The 21,878-nt window shown below is 42.3% G+C and overlaps 4 protein-coding genes across 7 annotated transcripts; 2 read left to right on the top strand and 2 right to left on the bottom strand.

The window, feature by feature from the left end:
* Positions 1-2,620: 2,620 nt before the first annotated feature.
* LOC105568037 (dihydroorotate dehydrogenase (quinone), mitochondrial) lies at positions 2,621-4,430 on the top strand. Of its 4 annotated transcripts, none has more exons than XM_012023395.1 (3): positions 2,621-2,696; positions 2,948-3,352; positions 3,457-4,430. In XM_012023395.1, the coding sequence occupies exons 2-3, from the start codon at positions 3,001-3,003 to the stop codon at positions 4,278-4,280; spliced, it is 1,176 nt and encodes a 391-aa protein (XP_011878785.1). In that variant the 5' UTR covers positions 2,621-2,696; positions 2,948-3,000; the 3' UTR covers positions 4,281-4,430. The 4 variants fall into 4 exon arrangements, with proteins under 4 accessions (XP_011878785.1, XP_011878787.1, XP_011878786.1 ...); XM_012023397.1 differs by having other exon boundaries at positions 2,652-2,701; positions 2,949-3,352; XM_012023396.1 differs by lacking the exon at positions 2,621-2,696 and adding an exon at positions 2,708-2,860 and having other exon boundaries at positions 2,949-3,352.
* Positions 4,431-5,859: 1,429 nt separating this feature from the next.
* On the top strand, positions 5,860-17,061 carry LOC105568036 (E3 ubiquitin-protein ligase RNF19A-like). Its single transcript, XM_012023393.1, has 13 exons — positions 5,860-6,020; positions 8,222-8,462; positions 9,139-9,281; positions 9,390-9,579; positions 9,701-10,012; positions 10,095-10,239; positions 10,351-10,487; positions 10,607-10,704; positions 14,579-14,777; positions 14,926-15,121; positions 15,194-15,359; positions 15,502-15,884; positions 15,960-17,061. Exons 2-13 carry the CDS (start codon positions 8,300-8,302, stop codon positions 16,204-16,206), a joined length of 2,379 nt encoding a protein of 792 aa, XP_011878783.1. The 5' UTR covers positions 5,860-6,020; positions 8,222-8,299; the 3' UTR covers positions 16,207-17,061.
* LOC105568035 lies at positions 10,931-14,536 on the bottom strand. The gene is made up of 3 exons (XM_012023392.1): positions 13,181-14,536; positions 12,851-13,078; positions 10,931-12,766 (listed from the first exon to the last, which is right to left on the bottom strand). Exons 1-3 carry the CDS (start codon positions 13,325-13,327, stop codon positions 11,816-11,818), a joined length of 1,326 nt encoding a protein of 441 aa, XP_011878782.1. The 5' UTR covers positions 13,328-14,536; the 3' UTR covers positions 10,931-11,815.
* Positions 17,062-18,082: 1,021 nt separating the features above from the next.
* LOC105568034 (trafficking protein particle complex subunit 1) lies at positions 18,083-19,600 on the bottom strand. Its single transcript, XM_012023391.1, has 3 exons — positions 19,402-19,600; positions 18,768-18,977; positions 18,083-18,682 (listed from the first exon to the last, which is right to left on the bottom strand). Exons 1-3 carry the CDS (start codon positions 19,498-19,500, stop codon positions 18,554-18,556), a joined length of 438 nt encoding a protein of 145 aa, XP_011878781.1. The 5' UTR covers positions 19,501-19,600; the 3' UTR covers positions 18,083-18,553.
* Between the last annotated feature and the right edge of the window lie 2,278 nt (positions 19,601-21,878).

Genomic DNA, 21,878 nt, shown 5'->3' with positions numbered 1-21,878 from the left:
TATACTGACTTGGAGTGAAATGTTCACCCTATTGGAGTGAATATTTACTCCAACAGAGTGAATATTAGCGAACTCCCACGTCGCAATACACGCAACACTCACGAAAGTACAGCGGATAGTTTCAACGAAATAATTAATTGAGATTACAAATTATGCGAAAGTACGCGACGCGATGTATTTTCGACATTCTCGTCGCATTCCTGCCGGAAATAATTCTACAAAATTTTACAAACCAAAGAATATAACTGCCAAAATCTAAGAAATTTTATGTAAATTAAAGGAAGCCGTAACAATGGAAGCAATGTGCAAATTTCTAATTTGTCTACTTTAATGATGAGGAAGAAATGTGCAAATTTCCAATTTGCACGCTTCAATGATGAGGAAGCAATGTGCAAATTTCTAATTCGCACACTTTCAAGAAACATCGAAAAAAATTAGATTTCGCTCCTAAACCTTCCTCTATGAGGAAGCCATGTGCAAATTTCTAATTTGCACACTTTACTTTACTTTACTTTTTTTTAATTTTATATTATATTGTTCTTCAGTTTTTTCAATCCAAATTTCATATATGTATAATTCATTAAAATATGATTAATTAGTTCTTGAGTTATAGACATTTGAAATTTTTGGAAATCATTATTAAAGAAAATTTGCGATAGTTATTTGTTAATTTTTGTAATATTCTACTAGTAAGCGGACGTTTTAATTCTTTAAGATTCTTGTTTCTCAAATTTTTTAAACTAGTAATGTTTTGTACTAATTTTTACAAAATTGTATATTTTCATGAAATACTATTTGCAATAATTTCTTGATTTGAGAACATTGTAATTTGTGGTATTATTTCGTAGATATTTTTACACAAAAATTAATGTTTCAACAAAAATTTAAAAATTTCTACTTTCTATTTCAAGTCAATTTTTGTAGTTATTTATAGAAATTTTTTCCGCTAGGGATGTCTCTTTGATTCTCACGAGCGAATACATCGCGCATTGGTCTCAAATCAAGAAATTATTGCAAATAGTATTTCATGAAAATATACAATTTTGTAAAAATTAGTACAAAACATTACTAGTTTAAAAAATTTGAGAAACAAGAATCTTAAAGAATTAAAACGTCCGCTTACTAGTAGAATATTACAAAAATTAATAAGTACCGAGTAGGTATTCACTTCGCGATACACTCGCAAATCACTGCAAAATACAAACGATTTCCTATACAAACTTTGTTCAATTGATCTATTCCGACTACCTAGCGAGAAATGACTCGTCGATCGATATTTTTTCACTCGATATAATTAGAATAACTTAATATTTGCATTTCTCCCCTCCCACGTTTCCTTATAACTCCTATACATGACTTTGGGTTTATTTATCGCTTATTCTGTTTTTAACAACAAGACACATTGTACAACGAAATTTCTGACTTCTAACTTAATTTTCACATCTCTAATCTGGCGAATCTTGTAAGTTTTATTATATAAAATAACACCTTAATTTTCTTTTCTGTTATATAAGAACTTATCCTAATTTAATTAAGCTTTCATTAGGACAATAAACTAATTCATTTGGACATAAATTGAATTTTGCGCCTTTTGTTGTTCTGTAAAGTTGAGACACATGACTTCATGATTTTACCCTGCTGTGTTTACCACGCTTTATTATTATTAAGTTTCACCTGTTCGATAATGCTGTCTCACAGTCGTTTAACACCATTGTCACGGATTCGTCCCTCTGTCGAGTTTTTCAGTCCTCTTTGTGTCTGGGACCATTTGGAGACTAATATTAACACAGATAGAAGAATGACTCTGAAGTCGCATAGTGCGCTGATCCTCTAAGATATTGCCTTATCCTTTATTCGGTCTAAACGAGGTAACTAACTATAATTGTTGAACCAATCTGTATCACAACTTGCACTGTATTCTCATCCTGTACTTTCGATGATCTCATTGTAGTTTTTTTACCGAGGAAGAAGGGTCGAAACGTTTATGCTATTAAAGAGAAATTTGGATTCTATACTGTGAGAACCGAGTTTCCGTTCATTTTGTGGCTCACATTGGCACTCTCTCCTTCCTGCATTTATTTAATTAAGCTTGCAATCGACCATAACTGGCAACGTCTCTTATTCAATTCGAACACCGAGGCATGTGATAACATTTGTCGCAATAACGGTATAAAGATGTTGTCTACGTATATATTTTTGACTTTTTCGCAATAAATTTTCTGTGCCAAAGACACGTTGCCAGTTGTGGTCGATTACAAGCTTAATTATTGTTAGTCATGTACTGGCGTCAAATAATTCCTGACGTTATCCTAATTTAGTTCATATTTTGTTTATCTGTTCCTCAGACATTTCTAGGCGCTCTTGTAAGTTTGTTACCCGAAGAGGACCAGTATTATTGGCCGTTGTGTTTTATTGTGATAAAGAATTGCCAGTAAGGTCGTTTCCATGCTTATTAAAATTCTTATTATAATTAATATCCAAACGTTTCGACCCATTTTAGCGAGATACAAAATACAAACGATCGCATATAGGAATTATTAAAAAAAGGAAAACCTTTCTTTTCAGTCAAGTGTAAGCGATTCGCGTCTCTGCCGCCAGAAGAGAGGCCGACAGCTCGGTCGTGCACTGCACTCGTGCACTCTCGTGCAGTACGCAGCACTCGCGCTCTTGTTTTCATCTGCATCCGGAGTACATTTCAGTGGTTAGTGGTGACAATAATTATTTAAAAAATGTCTACGATTACGTTTAACGGAATTGCGCGTTGGTGCGCGGTTATGTTGTGTAGCTGACAAGTGGATATCGTCTTGTTTAATGTCTAACTCAATTTATCACGTGTCTAACCTAAATCTCTTACGAACACGTGAGCTCCGTTTACTATCTTTTTCTTTCCACCCCCCCCCCCCCGCCCGAGGAAGTTGAAGTTTGCATTTGCACATGTGTGTCTGTAGCTCGTAAGAAATTAAAGCTCGTATAAATTGGAATGAAAACATCGCAATTGGAATGGCTGGGCGATTAAGCAACAAGGCGAAGCTCAGGTCGTTCCTGACCGTGACGAGTAGCGCTGTCGTTCTGTTCGGCGGTATCTCTCTCTACCAGGGCAACGAGAGATTTTACAGTGACGTCGCGGTGCCGCTGGTGCAGCTGATAGATCCGGAGACCGCCCACAAGCTCGCGGTGAAGGCTCTCAAGTATGGCCTCGTGCCGAGGCAGAAGACGGAAGATCCCGCCTCGCTGCGGACGACCGTGCTCGGCATGCATTTCGATAATCCAATCGGCATGGCAGCGGGATTCGATAAGCAAGGGGAGGCAGTGCAGGGACTGCGCAACATCGGTTTCAGTTTTGTAGAGATAGGTAAAGTATGTCGCCTGGAGCTTAGATACTCTTGGGGTGGACACGCGCCCTTGGACGTAGGACGAGAACTTATCCTTTTACCGCACTCTCTCTCTTTCTCGCAGGTTCCGTGACGCCTAAACCTCAACCCGGCAATCCGAAGCCCAGAGTGTTTAGATTGCCGGAGGATAATGCGGTTGTAAATAGATATGGATTTAACAGCGTCGGCCACGACGTCGTGTGGCAACGCCTCAAGGAATTGAAGGGGAGCAAAAGTTTCAACGGCATTCTCGGCGTGAATTTAGGGATGAACAAGGGGACGAGAGACGCGACTCAAGATTACATCGACGGCATAAAAAGATTCAAGGATGTAGCGGATTATTTTGTGATTAATGTGTCTAGTCCTAATACCTTGGGTTTAAGGTCTCTGCAGAACAGGAGCAATCTGGAGGAGCTGCTGACGCGGATAAACGCAGCGAGGGAATTGGCGGGTAGCAGGCAGCCGTTGCTCCTAAAGTTGGCTCCGGATCTGTCGGATTCCGAGCGGCAGGATGTGGCGGATGTGGTTTTGAGCAAGAGATCCCGAGTCGACGGCTTGATTCTGTGCAATACCACGGTTACACGGCCAAACCTGATTAGTCCAAATAAGGAGGAGAGCGGTGGACTCAGCGGCGCGCCTCTCACAGACATTTCCACAGCTATGATAGCTGACATGTATAAACGGACGGGCGGCAGCATCCCAATTATCGGCGTGGGTGGCGTGTTTTCAGGATCGGACGCTTATGTCAAGTTAAGAGCCGGCGCTTCGCTGGTGCAACTCTACACCTCGTACATATACAACGGGCCGCCGATAGTTGGCAAGATCAAGAGGGAATTGTGCGAGATACTCGAAACCAACGGGTTTTCTTCTGTGACTGATGCAATAGGCAAGGACGCCAAGAATAAATAGACGTTTCAATTCTGTCGCGATGCGCACAATTAATACGCGTTATATATAAATTGCCCCCATTTGTAGATAAATAGGATTTTGTTAAACTGTTTGTATTGTTATAATTAAGCGAGGATTTCCGTTTATATTAAATCTGTATTCATTCATTTACGTATTCTGTCTAATTATGTATACTTATCTCCAGCTCATTTCCGCCTTGCTCACATATTATTATCAATTTATGACGTAAGTAAGGAAATTTAAATATTCGCGATACTTCCTGCAAACGTTTCGCGGAATATCACGTAATTTTAAAAATGCACGCGTTCGCATGGTGTGAACTTGCACATCTCGTCAATGTTAATATTTATACGAAATTTTTTCGCAAATGTTAATTGCGAGTAGTCGTTACGTCAGTATCGATATCAGTTACGTGTGCACAAATGCATATTGCATGAATTGAACTGCGCACAATTCCGAAAGGCGCCGATAACTATGACGATTGCTTTTCATGTAATAGCGAATTCGGCAGCTTGCACTAGTGCGCACTGACAACGAGTGCGCACCAAGGCTTGTTCAGAGTCTACTCTTATATTTATCTCAAGGACATGTCCAAGAACTATTTAGCCAAACAATTATCCGTACGAATGCTGCACAGATCATTTTACTGCAAGTATTTCACAAAGTATTTAAGACCATTCTTAAATATAAGAATTGACTGTAAACAAGCCTTAGTGCACACTAGTGAAAGCTGCTGAATTCGCTATAGAAAGAAAACAAGATGCAAATTACATTAGACCGATACTAGTTTTTAAATACGCGTTCGTTTCAGACTGTTCATCGTCACGTCATTTCATCGAAACAATCTACAACTTGCAAGGACGAGAGATGCCTTTTCCTATCGAATTGTGGATTTATCGCAGCAATTACGCCAACAGATATTTCACAGCGAACCCGTTAATTACTTTTGCACGCTCCACTGCAGCGCGTTAGTTAATTTACCGGGAGAGCAACCCCGGTAAACATTATATGTATAATTACCATCAATATTATAATTTCCTACTCAATATAACTATTATGTACAACACGCGTCATATTACATTTGCATTGTTGAGTGGAGAGTTATAATATTGAGCTTATAAAATAACGGGCTGTGCAGACCTAATTAATAATATAAATGCAGTTAATACATTAAAATTCGCTATTCGTCACGTCTACGATGTATTTACAATTCAAGTCATTAAAATTAAAATTGAAACTCGTTATTCGTTACATCTGTAATATAAATACAAGATTCTAGACGTTACAATTAAAAACATTTTCAAGTTTGACGAGTAGCGAATTTCAGTGTAGAGTTCCACTGTGTTTAATAAATTATTAGCCCGTTACTCACCTTCATTTTACAAAATTGAGTCTCCGGCGCCTCTTTGATTTCTGTTTACCGTAATTTTACAATCGCTAACTGTAATTGTCGCTTGACGTTCACCCGGGGTGTTTCGAGTTTAAAATTCCCGCGGCTCGGCGCGTGACCAGCTGACCGCCGGTGGCGGCGCCACCGTCGCGCGCTCCCCAGTCGCGATCTACCTCTCCGACTCCTGCCCGCAACGCCGTCGTAATCGTAGCAGTCAGCTGTTGTGTCAGAGGCGAACAGTCCTTAACCAACAAACTGCGCGGATATTCCAGCCAGAGCCTCGCACGACCCGGTGGATCCGTGACGTGGCCGCGCTCATCTCGACCGCTCGACCGGCACGCGAGACGCAGGTACGTCGGGTTTTTTTTCCCCCCTCGGCGACGACGGCGAGCACGCGTTCGCCCGTCGCGGGGAGAGACCGTGGGTCCCCCCACGGACTCTTGGCGTGTTCGCGAGTGCCCAGTCATCGGCCCTCCGCGGCCTTCGCGGCGATAAGGGGCGATAAGAAGACGGGAGGGTTTTTCTCGGCCGCGCCTTATCTCGAGCATCTTCCGAGCGCGGCGGGGAAGAGGAGGAAGGACGAGCGCACCGTCCGCGGCGCGCCCGTTGACACGCACGTTGACGCGCGCGTCCCGCGGGTAAACAGAGGCGCAACGTCGGAGTCGCGAGTCCCCGCGGTTCGCCCTCTTCTCTTCCCTTCCTCCGCGCGCGTCACGCGACCCGCGGCACGCACGACTCGCCCGTCGCGCGGACGCGAGAGATCCCCGAGACGTCTCTCCGTCTCTCCGTGGGCCGCGTGGATCCCCCGCGATGGACGATGCCACCGCTCGAATCGTCTCGATCGGAAGCTGCGTCGCGCGGTTCATCTCGATCCCGGACACGGCGCGCGCGGATCTCTGCGCCTTATTCGGATCGGCATCGGGGCCAGCGAGCTTCCCCGAATCGGCGTTGCATCTCCGTCTCTCGGTGCTACGACGTAAAAGTGGCCCAGCTCCGCGTCGATCTGTGTCGACTCCGCGTATCGAAGTAGGAAAACGCAGGGGTGACGTCACCGTCGTCGCCGGAGACAACTTTCGCTTTTTGCGAGATCTTATCTTTGTACGAATGCTACTATTTACATTGTATAATCAATATTCATTTATACCACGCGCGTCGCATTCTAATTAAGAGCTCGAGTCCGTTCCGCCCGCGCGTTAGAGTTCAAAGGATTCGAATAAATCGAACTTTAAATGCGCGACAATTGGATAAGCGAGGCGCGCATTATTTTATACTCCTCAACAATATTCAAATCGCGGCAGACCTCGCTTTGGCGGCCGCACGATTTTTGCTGCCGAGAGTCATTTCAATCGCGTAACGTGAGACTATACGAGGAAAACGATTCGCACTTACGGCGCAAGACAATGGCATTTTGTACCGGCAGATCCGGTTTACAAGATAACGGGTGATACGATCTTGGAAAACACGCGTATCTCACGCAGAGAGAGAAAGAGAGAGAGAGAGAGAGGGGGGGAATACGATCCATCTCTCCTTCGAGCGTGTCGAAATTTCGTGCATATTACATTGACTCTCGAGTATTGCAACACGTTAATCCATGCGTCCCATAGAGACGGTGAAATCGCCGATGGCCACCGCGTTTACGCGATTCGACTCGTGCCGTTCCTTTCCCAGAGAAAGCGGCGCATCATTTTGACGAAAACTCCGGTAAAAATACCGGGCGCGCGAGCAGCGGGAGTAGGAAAAAAAAAATAAACGGTCGTTCTTTCGCGGATACGCGCGGGCGTTAATTCGCCCGAGGGAATATTCGGTAGACGCTTCCGATCGTGTCGTTTCTTTTGAGAATGTCGCGAGCACGCTCGGAATTCCCGTTCGGCAAAGGCGATCGCAGGTAGCGCAACAAGTCGCGCGATTCATTCGTCGCGCACGCTCGGCTTATCACGCTAGCACGTTGGATTTTATTTGCGTATAACGCCTCGACACGCACCTAAGTGTAACGCGGCCCCGAGCGTGCGTGTCCAAGCGCCTCGACGACGGAGACGCCGATATTCATTAGGTTCCTCAATTATCCTCCGCGGTGAATCACTTGAATGACAACGGCAATGAATAAGCGAGATCGCTGTTATTGCCGCGGTCACGCGCGCGACCCCAAGTTTGTTTCAATTCTACGTCCGTGCCGCGTGATTAACAAGCTCGGTGTTCCACGTATCACCTGTTACGTCACTGTATTTATGCAGCGCGAAATAACATATTAATCGGTATAACGTCTCACTAATGTCCTGTTTGAACAGCTGCGCACATTTGTCGTGGAAACTCTGTATAAATTATAATCCGCGCGCGCAGAGTAATTTCAATCGGACGCACGACTTTTCTGCGAGTTAATATAATCCGCCAGACTTGGCTTGAGTAATATTAATTGTTCGGTTATTTAGCACCGGCAAAGAAAATATCACTCGAGTTAATATTATGTGCGGCGCCTTCGTACAGGATTTTAGTAGTAAATCGCGTGTTCGTTTCAGGTATCATAATTAATTGCGATTGTTCGCTCTGATTGCAGAACCTGTGACTCTGAATCATCACGAGGCGAAGTATGATTTTGTAGCACCGTGTAACATCTCCCAAGATTTCTCTCAGAATGTTTAAGGAAAGCGAAAACGGCGTGGGTGGCTGCAACGGTGCGCCACCTCGTCCCCGGAGAATATTTCCCCGATTTTCCCTGCGGAGATTATTGTATTCCAGTCCGCTTATCGGCCGCCGTATTGCCAGAACGCCCAGCGCAAGTAATAGGAATACAAAAGGTAACTTGTAAATTTTCTGTCGAGATCTGCAATGTACACAGTGTAAAGAAAAGGATGTTAAAAAAGGACTTCCGGACTTTAAGGGCAGATAGTACTCGTGTAATGGAGCCTCCCAGTAAACGTAGTGAAATTAATGTTTTCGGAGTTATAAACAATTCTTTATTTCAGCTGAAGTAAATTTCACTTTTTCAGAAGAAGAAAGAGAGAAAAATTCTTCAAACTCTAAAGTTTACAGAAGGTCTCCTCCTCCCATTTTCACATATGCTTCACATTACAAAATTGCAGAGTTGGGAAAGTTACTTTAGAAAAGTATCTAGTTACAGTTACAGTTTTTTTTTGCTAAAAATGTAACTGATTACAAGTTACTAATTCTGAAAAGTAACGCGTTACAGTTACAGTTACTCGAAAAATAATGAATCGTTACTTTGCGGTTACTTTCTTGCAATGAAAGTAAAAATATCAACTCTGCATTTGAATTGTAAAGTGTCGATGAAGAAACTCTTTAAAAAATTCCCGGCTGTTTATAACTGAAAATATTAATTGTTCAATCTATATTGAGATTTTTGCTCCATTTCATGAGTACTATCTTCTGTCCTTAAGGTCCTTCCATCAACACCTTGTATATACACATAATAACTGAAAGAAATAGTTTTTCAAAATAGAAAACATTTTACAGCTAAAGATCAAGCAAGCGGCAGGGCGACGGATGTTGAGAAAGGAGAGGCCAGAGTAAGCAACGGCTCGAGCCATTTCCAATTTCACAATATAGACCTACAGCGCGCTTCCAGCAAAGGCTCTGTGCTTTCTTCTGCGGGAAAGGTATTAATAAAGCGGGACATTTATATCGAGGAAAGAACCAAGTAAAAGCCGCGGATTTTCTCATCGTGACAACGTTGTTAAATCTTTTTTTTACGTTTGTTATTTCAGAGCAATGAGAACGGATTGATGGAGTGTCCGTTATGCTTAGCCGAACTGCCAGTAGAATTCTTTCCTATTATTCAGTCTTGCCATCATCGCAGTTGCTACGACTGTTTTCAACAATATTTGAAAGTGGAGATCTCCGAGTCCAGAGTTAATATCGCTTGCCCCGAGTGTTCAGAACCGTTGCATCCAAATGGTGAGTCAACGAGTATATTCAATAATTGCATTGTTGTAACAGTATACATCTTCCTTATTATCATAAAATTTACGAGTTGCCGTCGCTCACAGTCTTATGTGTTATATCTTTGCACATACAGATATTCGGATGATTCTGAATGACCAAACGCAGTTAGAGAAGTACGAGGATTTTATGGTTCGAAGAGTCCTTGCCGTAGAGCCTGACGCAAGATGGTGTCCCGCTCCGGATTGCAGTTTTGCCGTAATCGCTAGCGGTTGCGCCTCATGTCCAAAATTACGTTGCGAGCGACCAGGTTGCGATTCGTACTTTTGCTATCATTGTAAAGCACGATGGCATCCCAATCAAACGTGCGATGCTGCCCGAGCGCAACGATCTCAATATTACGAGCGCAGCTCCTCTTTAAGTTTCAGTCAAACTGATTCGCAGCACAGTAAGTGTCGCGAGAATTAACATTTATTTGTAACATTTATTAACCAACCTGAAATTATACTTATCATCCGTGATGTGTTTAGGAGACGACATAAAACCATGCCCCAGATGTCAAGTTCTGATTGTCAAAATGGACGATGGAAGTTGCAATCACATGACTTGTGCAGTTTGCGGCGCTGAGTTTTGTTGGCTTTGTATGAAAGAGATCAGTGATCTTCATTATCTTAGGTACGTTCAATTGTATTTGGTATTTAAAGCTATGAATGCGTACAATATCTAAACGAGCTGAAATACTTGAATGCTTTTCTATTTTATTCTCTTCTTTTCTATTTTCGGCAGTCCCTCTGGTTGTACTTTTTGGGGTAAAAAGCCGTGGTCCAGAAAGAAAAAAATTCTTTGGCAACTTGGAACTTTGGTGGGGGCACCAATTGGAATTGGTCTCGTCGCTGGTATAGCATTTCCAGCCATGATTATAGGTTGGTTGTAATACTTTAAATGGCTCACATTGCGACTACATTGAAATATGTGACGTCGAAAACTGCACTGAAAAGAAAGAATATGTGTTACTACAAATATTGTACATTTTGTGTTTAAGGTATACCGGTATGGGTAGGACAGAAATTGTATACGAGATACGAGAAGGCCAACAAACACAAGAGAAATGCCTTTATCGCAGGAGGAGTCACTGCATCAGTAAGTTTATTAAATATTTTTTATAACCATTGAAGTGTGCCACTTTCAATGTTTGCACAACATGTCGGTACGGTTGCACCTAAAGTTTCGTGATTAAGCGTTATTTAATCTAAACATTTGATACTTCTCGTTCACGATGAAAGTGGACGAGTGTGAATTCCATTTACAACCGAAAGAAAAAGAATATATGTGTGTCTGTATCGATAGCAGTAGGAACTTTGTTTGCTATTCGTGATAACATCGAAGTATATTTTATCCATATAGTTTATACAGAGAAAATGGATAGTACAATAATTGTATATAGCGTTAACATAACAGCGCGTTCGCTGGAATAATTGTCGGAAGAAGTTTATCACGGGACGTATTCGGGCAAATGGAACGTATAATTGTTTTATGTTTCACGTATATCTCGAAAATACTCTATAACTTTGATATAAGTCCTATATCGTTAATCATGGATCTAGTTGATTCTTAATAATTGCTTCGTCTTAATTATCGTATCACAACTACTTGCCTAGATCTTTAACGACTTGGCACAGCGCATTAAAGACGTCCATTAGCAATTTGTGTCTGTGAGCAGAAAACCAATTGATCAAAATCACATTGGAGAAACGTTTTGTAAATCAATACGTTTGTTATGCAGCTTCTCCTAAAAAGATTTGCTTCCGATTATCTTTTTACCTTTGAGACTTTCATCAAATTGCAAGCGAGTGCGAATAGTCATTGAAATAGTGTAGCTTTTAAGGAGCGATGGCCGATAGGTTGTCAAAGCTTACATTAATATATAACTGAGACATCTATTGTATCCTCTAAGCATATCGATCTCGAGCCATTTTGTCCCGGTCATCTCGGTGTCTCGTCTCGCAAAGAGAACGGAAATTTTTAACTTCCACCGTTCGTGTTCTTCCGACGTGCTTCTTGCAGCTATCCTCTTCGGTGCCGGCATTCATGTTATTGCTGGTTTAAGCCTCCTTTGGATTGGGTACACAAAGATTGTGTCTTTAAACTACAAACGGGCTATCTATTGCTTCACGTGAAACTCTTCGCTTAGAGTCACAGCCCTGACAGAAATATTAATTCTTCGGTGCATACGCTAACCGTGGCAGCGGTGTTAAAGACGACGAGCCTTGTCTTTAACGTACGTCGCGACGATGGCTTCGTCCGTCAGTACGCCGTCGTTATACAGATCCTCGAGGACGTCGATCAGTCGTTGCTCCGTGAGGGGATCGCCGAGTGCGACGTCCACCGATCCGATGCAGAGTAAGAGCGCCAGCAGCTGGGACTTCCTGTAGTCCTGGTCGAGATCTTCCCTGGTGTAACCTAAATCCTTGGGTATATCTAGGCCAAGTTGCGAGCACGTCCAGTTCAGCTTGTCCCAATACGTGTTCAAAAGCGTCTTCGTATGCTTGCGCCGTAACTCGGTGGGCACTGAACTCACCAATAACAATGCGACATCGTTCGTCGGCCGACTGTAAGTGACCATTTGCCAGTCGAGAATGAAGCAGTCGGTCGTCCCGTTGTCATCTCTGAAAAGCAGATTATTGCTCCAGAAGTCGGTGTGGGTTATCAACGCCAGCGGGCCCTTGGGAGCGAGAAGGGCCGAGATGATGTCTTTGGTGCGGGGTCGTAGGACTAGCAGAGTCTCGAGGACCGCCTCTAATCCTGGTCTACTCTCCAGGAAGTGGGCCAGCTGCGGTAAACCGCGCTCCACCAATTGCTGGTACGAGTCTGTCGCCTTCGCCGTTTGGAAGAGAAACGGATAACGCTCGGAGAGAGATTGTCCGTCTACGACCTTCATCGACAGGGAATGGGCGTGTATGCGGGCGATGGCGTCTAACGCTGCCGTCGCTTGATTCAGCGTCAGTCCTTCCGAGAATTTCACGCTCTTGTACAAGTCGCTCAAGTCGTCCAACACCAGCATCGATTCCGGCGGAATCGGGCTGTCGTCAGTTCCGCCCGCGGGGCTGTAATGAGCGTGAAAGCACCGCGGAACTGGTAGTACGATTATCTCCTGTGACGACGCTAGTTGTTTCTTATTGAATTCCTTCAAGTCCGGCATCACCTGACGTGACACAAACGCACAGCATTAGGAATTCTGTTTCAAGCGGAGGAAAGATCTCAAATCTCGATTACCTATCCGTCTTACCTGCGTATAAAACTTAATCTCTCGGAGATCGAATTGGCCTTCTGTAACGAAAAAGCGGCTGAACGGATCCTTGGGGAGTTGCTTTATGATAAGGGTCACTTTGCACCTGTCCTTCGGCTTATTCGTCGTAATTGCCGCTAGATACTTTACCGTAACGCTGGTGATCGCGCTCAGCACGCTCTCGCTCGTCGCGCATCCGGGGTTTACGTCAAACTTCAAGATTTCGACCTGGACAGAATCATTCAACGCGCAATGCGGACGTTAACGCGCTATCAATTGGCACGTAGGTGTCGAAATAAACATCTATTTCACTCGTCTACGTTGACTAACCGGTCTCCCGTTGTAGTGCTTGGACAATATGCTCTCGAGCCACTCCTGCCGGACCTCCCAGTCCGAGACAACTTGCTCCTCCCCGCAGGAAGTGTCGGTCTCGTCGTCCAGGTCGGACATGACTCGTCCGTCGTCCAAGTCGGACATGGCGCGTCCGTCCGTCCGTGTGCTCGCTAGCGTGAAATCACCGTCGCTGAATGAGCCCTCGCTCGTTACGTGCCGCTGCCTCCCGCTTCCCGGCTACGTTTGCCGCCGCCGCCGCAGATTCTGCGCCGATTCGGAGCGGGCCATAGTTCGATGCACCCGGCACGGGGTGGAGAGAACGGCCTGTCCTTGCAATCGACACGCCCTTGGAGCACCGACCGATCAACCGACCAGAATCCTCGACCTAGGCGCACCAAGCGCGCGTTACTCCCAATCGTCACGCCGACGTGGACCTCGGAGTACTGACCAACGCGACGCATGTCCCATTATCACCCACCTTGGGCTTGGCGCTCCGCCGTCGCCGCCGCTGCCGCCGTCCCGACGCTGGGTGGGACGAGAAAGATAACGTGGCTCAGGCGCATGCCTACCCTCGATCAATATTCTTCCTTCTGCTCCTGCCGGATCTCCTCCCCACCAGAGAGATTCGTCGGATTCTGGGGCCGCTCGTAGGGCGGGCGAGGAGGGAACACGCGCATACCGAGAGGAGACGCGTACGTGTGTCCCATGTATATACATGCCATGTGCACGCGCTCCGGGGTCTCTTCTGCCTTTGGCGGAGAGAGACTCGACTCCCCCTCCGACGTCTCGCAGGAAATCTGAAAATCGGAGCGCGCTAACGCACCTCCGCACCTCGTCCTGCCGTCCTCGACGACCGTTCGTTCCCCTCCGGGATTACCGGACGACCGTGCCGCACTGCATGGAAATAGTAGCGCGCACATGCTGATCAAAATATTTCATTCTGATACGAGAAGCGCTCCAAGTTGATTTAGATAACAGTTCTGGGTAGGATAAGATTAGTTGTCGCTTCGAGATATATGTAGACACAACAGGATATCGTATCAACAGAAACGACAGACTGATTTAAATCAATTATCTTCATTTATCGGGAACACGATTTACTCGGCTGCGTCGGGCGACGTTGAGCGTTAAAACTTTCATTATCGGAGTTCCTTATAACTCCATGTAACTACGTCGTGGCCTTCGACGTGTATCCGAGACTGTTCCTATTTATATTACTTAACAGGTGTCGGGCGTGCATTGTTTAAAGGAGTAGCCTTAAAGACGCCAGCAACATTATCCCCACACTTTGTCGTCCTGGCAAGCGACGCGTTATGATCGATGAAAGTTCTTCTTTTGTTTTTTTTTTCTAAAAAAAAAGGTGTTTATTAATTAAATTATTTATGGCTCCCGTAGGTCTTAGTGTCGCCAGTGCTGGCGGGATTAGCAGTGGGCATCGGCGTGCCAATTTTGCTGTTCTACGTCTACGGCGTGGTCCCGGTGTCCCTGTGTCGAAGTGGAGGCTGCGGCGTCTCCACAAGCGGCACCGGGGTGCGATTCGAATTTGACGATGAGAACGAGCTGATGGGTGCCCTGGGCGTTCGCAACGGCGGAGGTAAATATACAAGAGGCATTTACACGGCCCACGCACACGGGCGTTCCGCTCGATTAAATCAATCTTACCCACGTGTGTGCCGCGGCTATTCATACCGCGTATCGAGGTCGGGCCGTATCGCGATCGAAAGCTCCATTACACGTTACAGACGCAGCATCGATAGACGTCGCGAGTCACCGCGGTGGCAATCCGTCGATAGGCGAGGCCTCCCTCTCGCTAGGTAGCGGTAGTCAGTTGGAGAAATTGGGCCGGGAAAATGACCGCGAGAGCGCCAGCAACGTGGCCCTCGCTGGCACCAGTCTGGCGGGGAGTATAGCCTCCAGCGTGCTTCCCGGAGGTCAAAGGTATCACTTCGCCTCTCGTTCGTTTAGACTGGATAATGCACTTTTCACTCATATATATCCGATTACCCGCAGGTTGGAAGTCCAGGCTGACGTTACATCTACTCAACGTTTTAGCTTATGTAGCGAGACTGCTTCCGCGGCTACTAGTCTGTCTGAAAAGTCCGTAAACGCTTCTATCGCTCTGGACGATGGCGCGGCTTCCACGAGGGCCTTGGCTGGTTCCGTTCTTAACTTTAAGGTGTTTATTCCGTTCTGCTAAATACTAAAAGTGGGAAATTCTTTTTTTATTTTTGATTATTGAGTAACATTGAAATATTCAATTAAAAAAAAATATCAAGATTACTTTTACCATTCGTTTTTTTTAAATTATATTTATATAGATGGATGGCAGTTCAATCAGTGGTGGTAGAAGCACGGAAGGAGAACAGGCGGCTAGCTCCGCTAACGGCGGCCACATGGACTCTGCTGGGCAAGCTACCTCCCTGAGTTCGCTTGAAGAGGTAGCGCCCGGTTTGGCAAAACGTATCCGTCGTAAGCTTACATTTGACCGCCAATGTAGCGACTCCAATAGTTGGACCATGTGCGGAGAAGACGGCGGTTCGGAACGCGTACGATTCGACGATCACGTCAGTGTAATTGAAGCAGATCAAGAAAGAGTTGTGGGTAGCAAATTGGAAGGCTGCGGAGTAAATAATCGTTCAGCGGGAGGGCGAAAGCGAAACAAGGATTCAGAGATAGAGATGGAGGTTCAGAAGATATCAAAGTACGAATCGCGCATCTAAATGTTAAGTTTACAAAGGCAAGCTTGCGAAATTATCGCGACAATATGTTTGTTTAGGAGTTCAAACGGTGAATTGAACGCCGAGAGTCCTGTGGACGATACTTCGCGGGAACGCATCAACGTGGCCACTTTGAGAAATGTATTTTTTCACACTTCAGCGGTACCTACGGATCGCGAGAAACGATTGTCTGTTATAGAAGAGCCGATACCGACCGTGTCGCAGACATCTGGTAGTCGGGTCTTCGCGCCTTCACACGACGAGAGTCAGAGCCCTACTAGTACGGACGAGAGCTTGCAATGCTAAGAAAATTAAGACTGAGTCTCTGGACGTCACGATATGCATGTGTCTCGCAAAACGATGTGCGTATATACATATTCTTGAGTATGTATATATGTATTGAACTACATAATTATAATCCGTAAGTATAAACGCGAAGGTTGTACGTACATGCCCATACACGCAACACGCAGTAGAGTTCAAATGTTATACGGAAAGAGATAAAAATGTGGTAAAATAGTTTTACTGATTGAGTGCATTTGCGCTGTGATTATGATATATTAGAAATTTATGAATGTATACAACATACACACATACACATACATATATACACACAGGTACTGGCCTCCAATTCGTTATGAACAATGAAGAAAAGTTTGTAAAAATTCTTTTCGCGCCAATATTTTATGAATGAATATCGTTATTATAACAGACAAAATAACCCTATTACTTATATCTAGATTATTCTCCAGCTCCCGAAATACGGTTTGTAACGAACAGGTGGACAATACAAGCTAAAAGAAAGAATTATAAAGATGAAAGTTAACGTCTCGCGGATTATCACTGCATTTTATAAGTCGAATACTGCTCATTACGTCTTTAAGTATAACGCATTCTCGCTTAATGTAATCTGTTAAGAATATTTGAATATGAAGATTCTCCAAAAATATGTTTTCTCTTGCTGTGTGAAAATACAGGTCATACGACAAAGTAGTTTTATTTTCAAATAATATAGTTTTTTTTACGATATATTATACCGAAATAAAAAGATTACAGTTTCACACTTGGAAGATATGGTATGCAATACGTACAGACATATACATATATATAAATACAAATATATAAATAAACAATATACTTATAAATATATATGTATTATATATATTGTGTATTTTAGGTATGTATGTATGTATATGTATGGAGCCTATTATAAATTTTATTTAGAAGCTATCTCGTAAAATTAATTTTGTTAAATAACAAAATAGCAATTGTGATTTATATATTATTTTTGCATTTGTCAGATCGTATGAACCAATTGATCATCGATAGCAATGTCTGATTAAATAATTGAAAAAGACTTTATACTTACGGAGGTAGTGCTTTATATAAATTTTCTTTGGTAAGTTTTCATATGTAATTATACAACAAATTCAAATGCATATATTGCTTTTATGAAAAGAATTTTGTTCAAAAGTATTAGCTACTCTAATTCTAAGTTTAAACTCTCTTATAAAACAAAAAATAATAAGATATATTAATCGATATATTAATCGATAGTTTTACAAGAAACAAATTATTTTGTATACGCGTATCTAGAAGGAAACCGAATTTTGAACTATAACATACTGCCGCATCTTCTTTATATATACGCAAACAGTACTAGTTATATTTAAATAAAATTTACACAGCGTGCATATTCGAAATCATTGATACCATTAGCATATGAAAGAGGTGGCGAAGTAACCGTACTTTTATAATACGTTGATTCGAGAAATTAAATAATCCAGTCCTCATTTTCCTAAAAATTACTTAAAAATTCAATACAAAATTGTATTTGAAATGAGTTAATTATTTTACTAATATGTATATTATAGTCAATTCTTATATCAAGAAAAATATGGATTCCTGTATTATGTTTTTAGAAAAATGTATTAATATGCACAAAAACGAGCATAATTTCATATTGGACTACAAATACTTAAGTTTTCAAATACTGTTTTTTTTTACAAATATGTAACATATACAATATTTCCTAAATATGTGTCACAGTATTTGATATGTATTTTTAATGTTCAATGGAAATTTTGTTCTTTTTGTTGAAATTATTAAAACATGTGGATGACATATATAATTATAGTATAATATTACTTAAGGTGCGCTGAAATATCTGTGACTCCAAATGCCTACTGCACTACCTTTATTATACAAAAATCGCAAATATTAGGATCATTACTTAGTATGGTTATAGAGTACTGGCATCTACAAATAATATATAAATCTATATTTATTTAATTTGCCTGTACTTGCCCGTCATTAATATTGTACAGCACAGAAATATCTTTTAAATAAGCACTGTTATTATCGTTTTACACGTCATTGTAACAAGTGTATATATATTTCTCTGGGAAGTAAAATAAACTGCTGCAAAAAAAACCTAAAACTGAGACAAGATTGCGTTCCAAATGTACAATTCACTATCAGTATCATTACACAGAACTTAATATTCAAATTTAACCAACCTAACTTTACCATTGTAACGTGAACTCTTGAAACCTAAGGGTTTTAAGCGACGTATCACGTGATATTTGGTATTATTTATTGTTAAAACAGTCCAATTCATTTTTATATATAAAAATTTTATTTTTCTTACTATCTATAACGATCGACTTAGAAACAGAGGCGATTTTTTAAATAGTTCATCTACCTTTATTTTAAATAATTCACTTTGTATAGGTTCGTTTAACCGGCAGAGTGGATTCTTTACTACGTATTCCAGGTAGACCTAAAAGAAAAAGAACAACATATGATTAGACAGACGTGCCTACACCGTGCGCTTCTATTGGCAGAGGCAGATGCGCGGGCCTTACTTCTCTGTACAATTGCTGCAACAATTCTCGGGCGTTCTGACTTGCATTATCAGTATTCAAGACAAACTTAAGGCCCGACGGCGTTTCAAAGTAGTGAAGCGTATACTTGCTCGTCTTGTAACACATAAACCCTTCCTTGGAATCCAACGGCGAGATTTTGCTTACAAACGATTTTATGGAAAAGAGCATCCCATACATCAATTTTGCTTCCTAAACAGATAAATACACTTCTGGTAATTGTCAACTTTAATGCCTAATTGACACGCTGTATCATCTTTCACACCTGTACGCATCTCTCTTATATGATTGCTGTAAGAAAATTCTAACGCAACAAATAAATCAGACTGTTATAACAAGGTTTTTCCGTCAATATATCGTAGCCTGTTCAATTGAACAAAGTACGCCTATGCTTTTTAATTTTACATTTATTTCTACGTCAACTTTTCCTCAACCATTTATCGCGCTAGCCACGCAAAAGCGTGTCCACAGTGCACGTGATGTGTAAATGTAATACGAGTGTCCGCGCTTGGGTCCACGGGTTTGCTAAGCGTCCAAATAACTGGAGCAATCGTGACATTGTTGACACGCCGGATTAGTTTCTTTAATCAACGCACGAGACACGCAACTACGTTACCTCCTCCTTCGTTATCCCCGACTTGTTCAATCGGTTCCATTCGGCGTAGTACAGCAACGTGCCGGTCTTGGAGAAAATGTACAAGTTATGAATCGTCATCGCTGGCACGCTCTCTTTCTTCCTCTCGTTTTGCACCGTCGACTCCGCCAGCCCGTTGTTTTGACGTGTCGACTACGCAGCTGTGTGATCTCCGCGCGCACTCGTCATCTGGCGTTCAAGTGACCGAAACCCCGCGCGCAGGAGAGAGCGTCGATAATACCGAGTTGTGCACTTATCTAGCTGTAATAATGCAGGCGGGATAATATACAAATTTTCATTCCGTTTCGTTGCATCCGGAGAATGAAACGAAACTAAGTACCATAATAAGAAGTGTATATTAATTTTACATTATTTTCAATTATAATGCATTAATTACCGCGGTCTACTTTGTACAACTTAATTGTATGTATACAACATATTTTGCGAGGAATATTTGTTTTAATTAAATTTCCAAAGGAAAGTACATGAAATATGTACCCTTTTATTCCATATATCCTGCGTGTAAAACACACGAATTCTGAAAAAATTTACAACAATCAGTGGTAGGGTCGTTAAACTGCAGATTTATCTTCGTTTTGTATAAAATTTATATACAATAAGTCATAATTGAGGTATTATGTTGAGTCACTTTTTCGTTTTGTATCATTTTTACTCACTTTTTATATATTCACATTTTTCGTGATATAATTAAAAAGTAAGTAAAAAGATAGCTCTTCCTATATCTGTCGTATAATAAGTGTAAATAAATTATATTCACGTTACAGAATCGTGCATGCTGCTTCCATGGCAACTAGAGGAATTATTAACATTGTACATAAATGGACATTTTCATGTATCTCGCAATCGATCTTCGTTGATCTTCACACCTTCAGTCACATGTCGAAGCACACTTTGTCACCGATAAATCAATGAAGCAAACCGGCGCGATAGACTATTCAAAAATGTAAGCCAAAACCGTGCAAATGCTCCTGTCGATTGTATTATTTATTCCGGATCGTAAATGGCACACCTGCGCGAAGTTCTCACTTTTGGAAAATTAGATTTTGTCTCGGAGAAAAATCAATATGTCCTGTGATGAAATTGACAGTAAGGGACGGCGTTCTACCATCGATTGCTGTGGTCAGTATACAAATTAAGTAGACAGTGTCATAAGGAAAATAGTAGCAATTTCATAATTCATTCAAAAGTTAAAATAATAGCGATGGTTTATAGTTTAATTACTAACCATTATTATTCATAAAATTTGGTATCCTCTTTGCTTGTAAATGATATATTATATCATTTACAAGCAAAGAGGAAAATTTTAACAGCTTTCTCTTACAGAAATGCACGTATTGGGAATGGAAAAAGCACTGAATAATTAATTATTAAAGTTCAGTAATCGAATCGTTTGAAATTACTGATGTACAATAATTTTCTAGTAATTATTTCGCTCGTATATTTCTGTATATCAGGGTTCGTTCATAGCTATTCTATGATATTGATTTATTGACATTTTACCAATGTGTTTTGCAAAAGTCACGATTTTAAAATTTTATAAAGCTAATTGTTAATGCGATAAACGTTAGCAAGAAATTAATGTACCTTGCATCACTCGGAGACGTACAGTTTGAATTAAAAAAGGTGTACTTGAAAGGGATTCAATTCACATAATTTAAACAAATGTGTTTCCTTTTGTAACAACAAAGTGTCTCGAATGGATTCTAAAATGGAATTTTTAAATCACCGAGAGAGTTTCAGTTTCTTCTCGAACATCCTCTAATTGCACCTCGTATATCTCCCGAGAAAGTACATTATTCGTAAACGTGCAGCTTCCTTGAGAAAGATATTCTTCAAAGCGATTCATTTTATAACTGAACGAATGTATTCTATTTTAAAGCAGCAAAGTGCCTCGAATACCAAGATTCTGAAATCGCCGAGAGAGTGTGATTTCCTACCTTTTGAAATTGATCTAATCCTTCGTACAAGTATACTTGAGAATGATGGCCTTGCAACGTATTGCAGGAACCAACTGTGTAGCAGGCCAGAGCGGTTGCGAGGCGCGAGTGTCCTCGTGCAATTGCCAAAGTAACGTATGCCTGGATCGCGGTGCCTGCGGTGGGTTGCGGCCCGTCGCGACGGGCGCGTGTCCTGGGCCGTGCCAGTGCGCCGAGGAGGAAATCTGGAACAGTAACGCGCCACCCAAACCGAATTGCCGATGGTGGAGCAACTTCGCCGAGCTGCGCCGTCAATGGAGCGACCACGGTCGCCAGCAGGCGTACAAGTGCCGCGGCTGCAGCCGAGTGTGGTAGGGAAATACACGATAGTTGAGGCAATATCGGGCGTCTTGGATGACACCGGGAGAGAAACCGACGTCGTTCTCCAGCGAGGCGACGCGACGATAAAACTGAAACCTTCTACATCAATTCGGAACGTTCGCTCGCTCTCCTCGTTCCCCA

This window comes from Vollenhovia emeryi, unplaced genomic scaffold (genome assembly GCF_000949405.1).
Source record: "Vollenhovia emeryi isolate VEMERY1.0 unplaced genomic scaffold, V.emery_V1.0 DF939132.1, whole genome shotgun sequence".
Classification (NCBI taxonomy): domain Eukaryota; kingdom Metazoa; phylum Arthropoda; class Insecta; order Hymenoptera; family Formicidae; genus Vollenhovia; species Vollenhovia emeryi.
The sequence above is the reverse complement of the archived record's forward strand: the minus strand, read 5'-3'. Positions and strand labels throughout refer to the sequence as shown.

Excerpts from the sequence above, each read along its gene's own strand:
- LOC105568034 (XM_012023391.1), bottom strand. The coding sequence starts at position 19,500 with ATGACGATTCATAACTTGTACATTTTCTCCAAGACCGGCACGTTGCTG. Across the intron at positions 18,978-19,401 it reads CGGGGATAACGAAGGAGGAG|GAAGCAAAATTGATGTATGG; the intron begins GTAACGTAGTTG and ends TTATCTGTTTAG. Across the intron at positions 18,683-18,767 it reads TGCAGCAATTGTACAGAGAA|GTCTACCTGGAATACGTAGT; the intron begins GTAAGGCCCGCG and ends TTTTTCTTTTAG.
- LOC105568036 (XM_012023393.1), top strand. The coding sequence starts at position 8,300 with ATGTTTAAGGAAAGCGAAAACGGCGTGGGTGGCTGCAACGGTGCGCCA. Across the intron at positions 10,240-10,350 it reads AGTGATCTTCATTATCTTAG|TCCCTCTGGTTGTACTTTTT; the intron begins GTACGTTCAATT and ends TATTTTCGGCAG. Across the intron at positions 10,488-10,606 it reads ATTTCCAGCCATGATTATAG|GTATACCGGTATGGGTAGGA; the intron begins GTTGGTTGTAAT and ends TTTGTGTTTAAG.
- LOC105568037 (XM_012023395.1), top strand. The coding sequence starts at position 3,001 with ATGGCTGGGCGATTAAGCAACAAGGCGAAGCTCAGGTCGTTCCTGACC. Across the intron at positions 3,353-3,456 it reads TTTCAGTTTTGTAGAGATAG|GTTCCGTGACGCCTAAACCT; the intron begins GTAAAGTATGTC and ends TCTTTCTCGCAG.
- LOC105568035 (XM_012023392.1), bottom strand. The coding sequence starts at position 13,327 with ATGTCCGACTTGGACGACGGACGAGTCATGTCCGACCTGGACGACGAG. Across the intron at positions 13,079-13,180 it reads AGCACTACAACGGGAGACCG|GTCGAAATCTTGAAGTTTGA; the intron begins GTTAGTCAACGT and ends GATTCTGTCCAG. Across the intron at positions 12,767-12,850 it reads AGATTAAGTTTTATACGCAG|GTGATGCCGGACTTGAAGGA; the intron begins GTAAGACGGATA and ends GTGTCACGTCAG.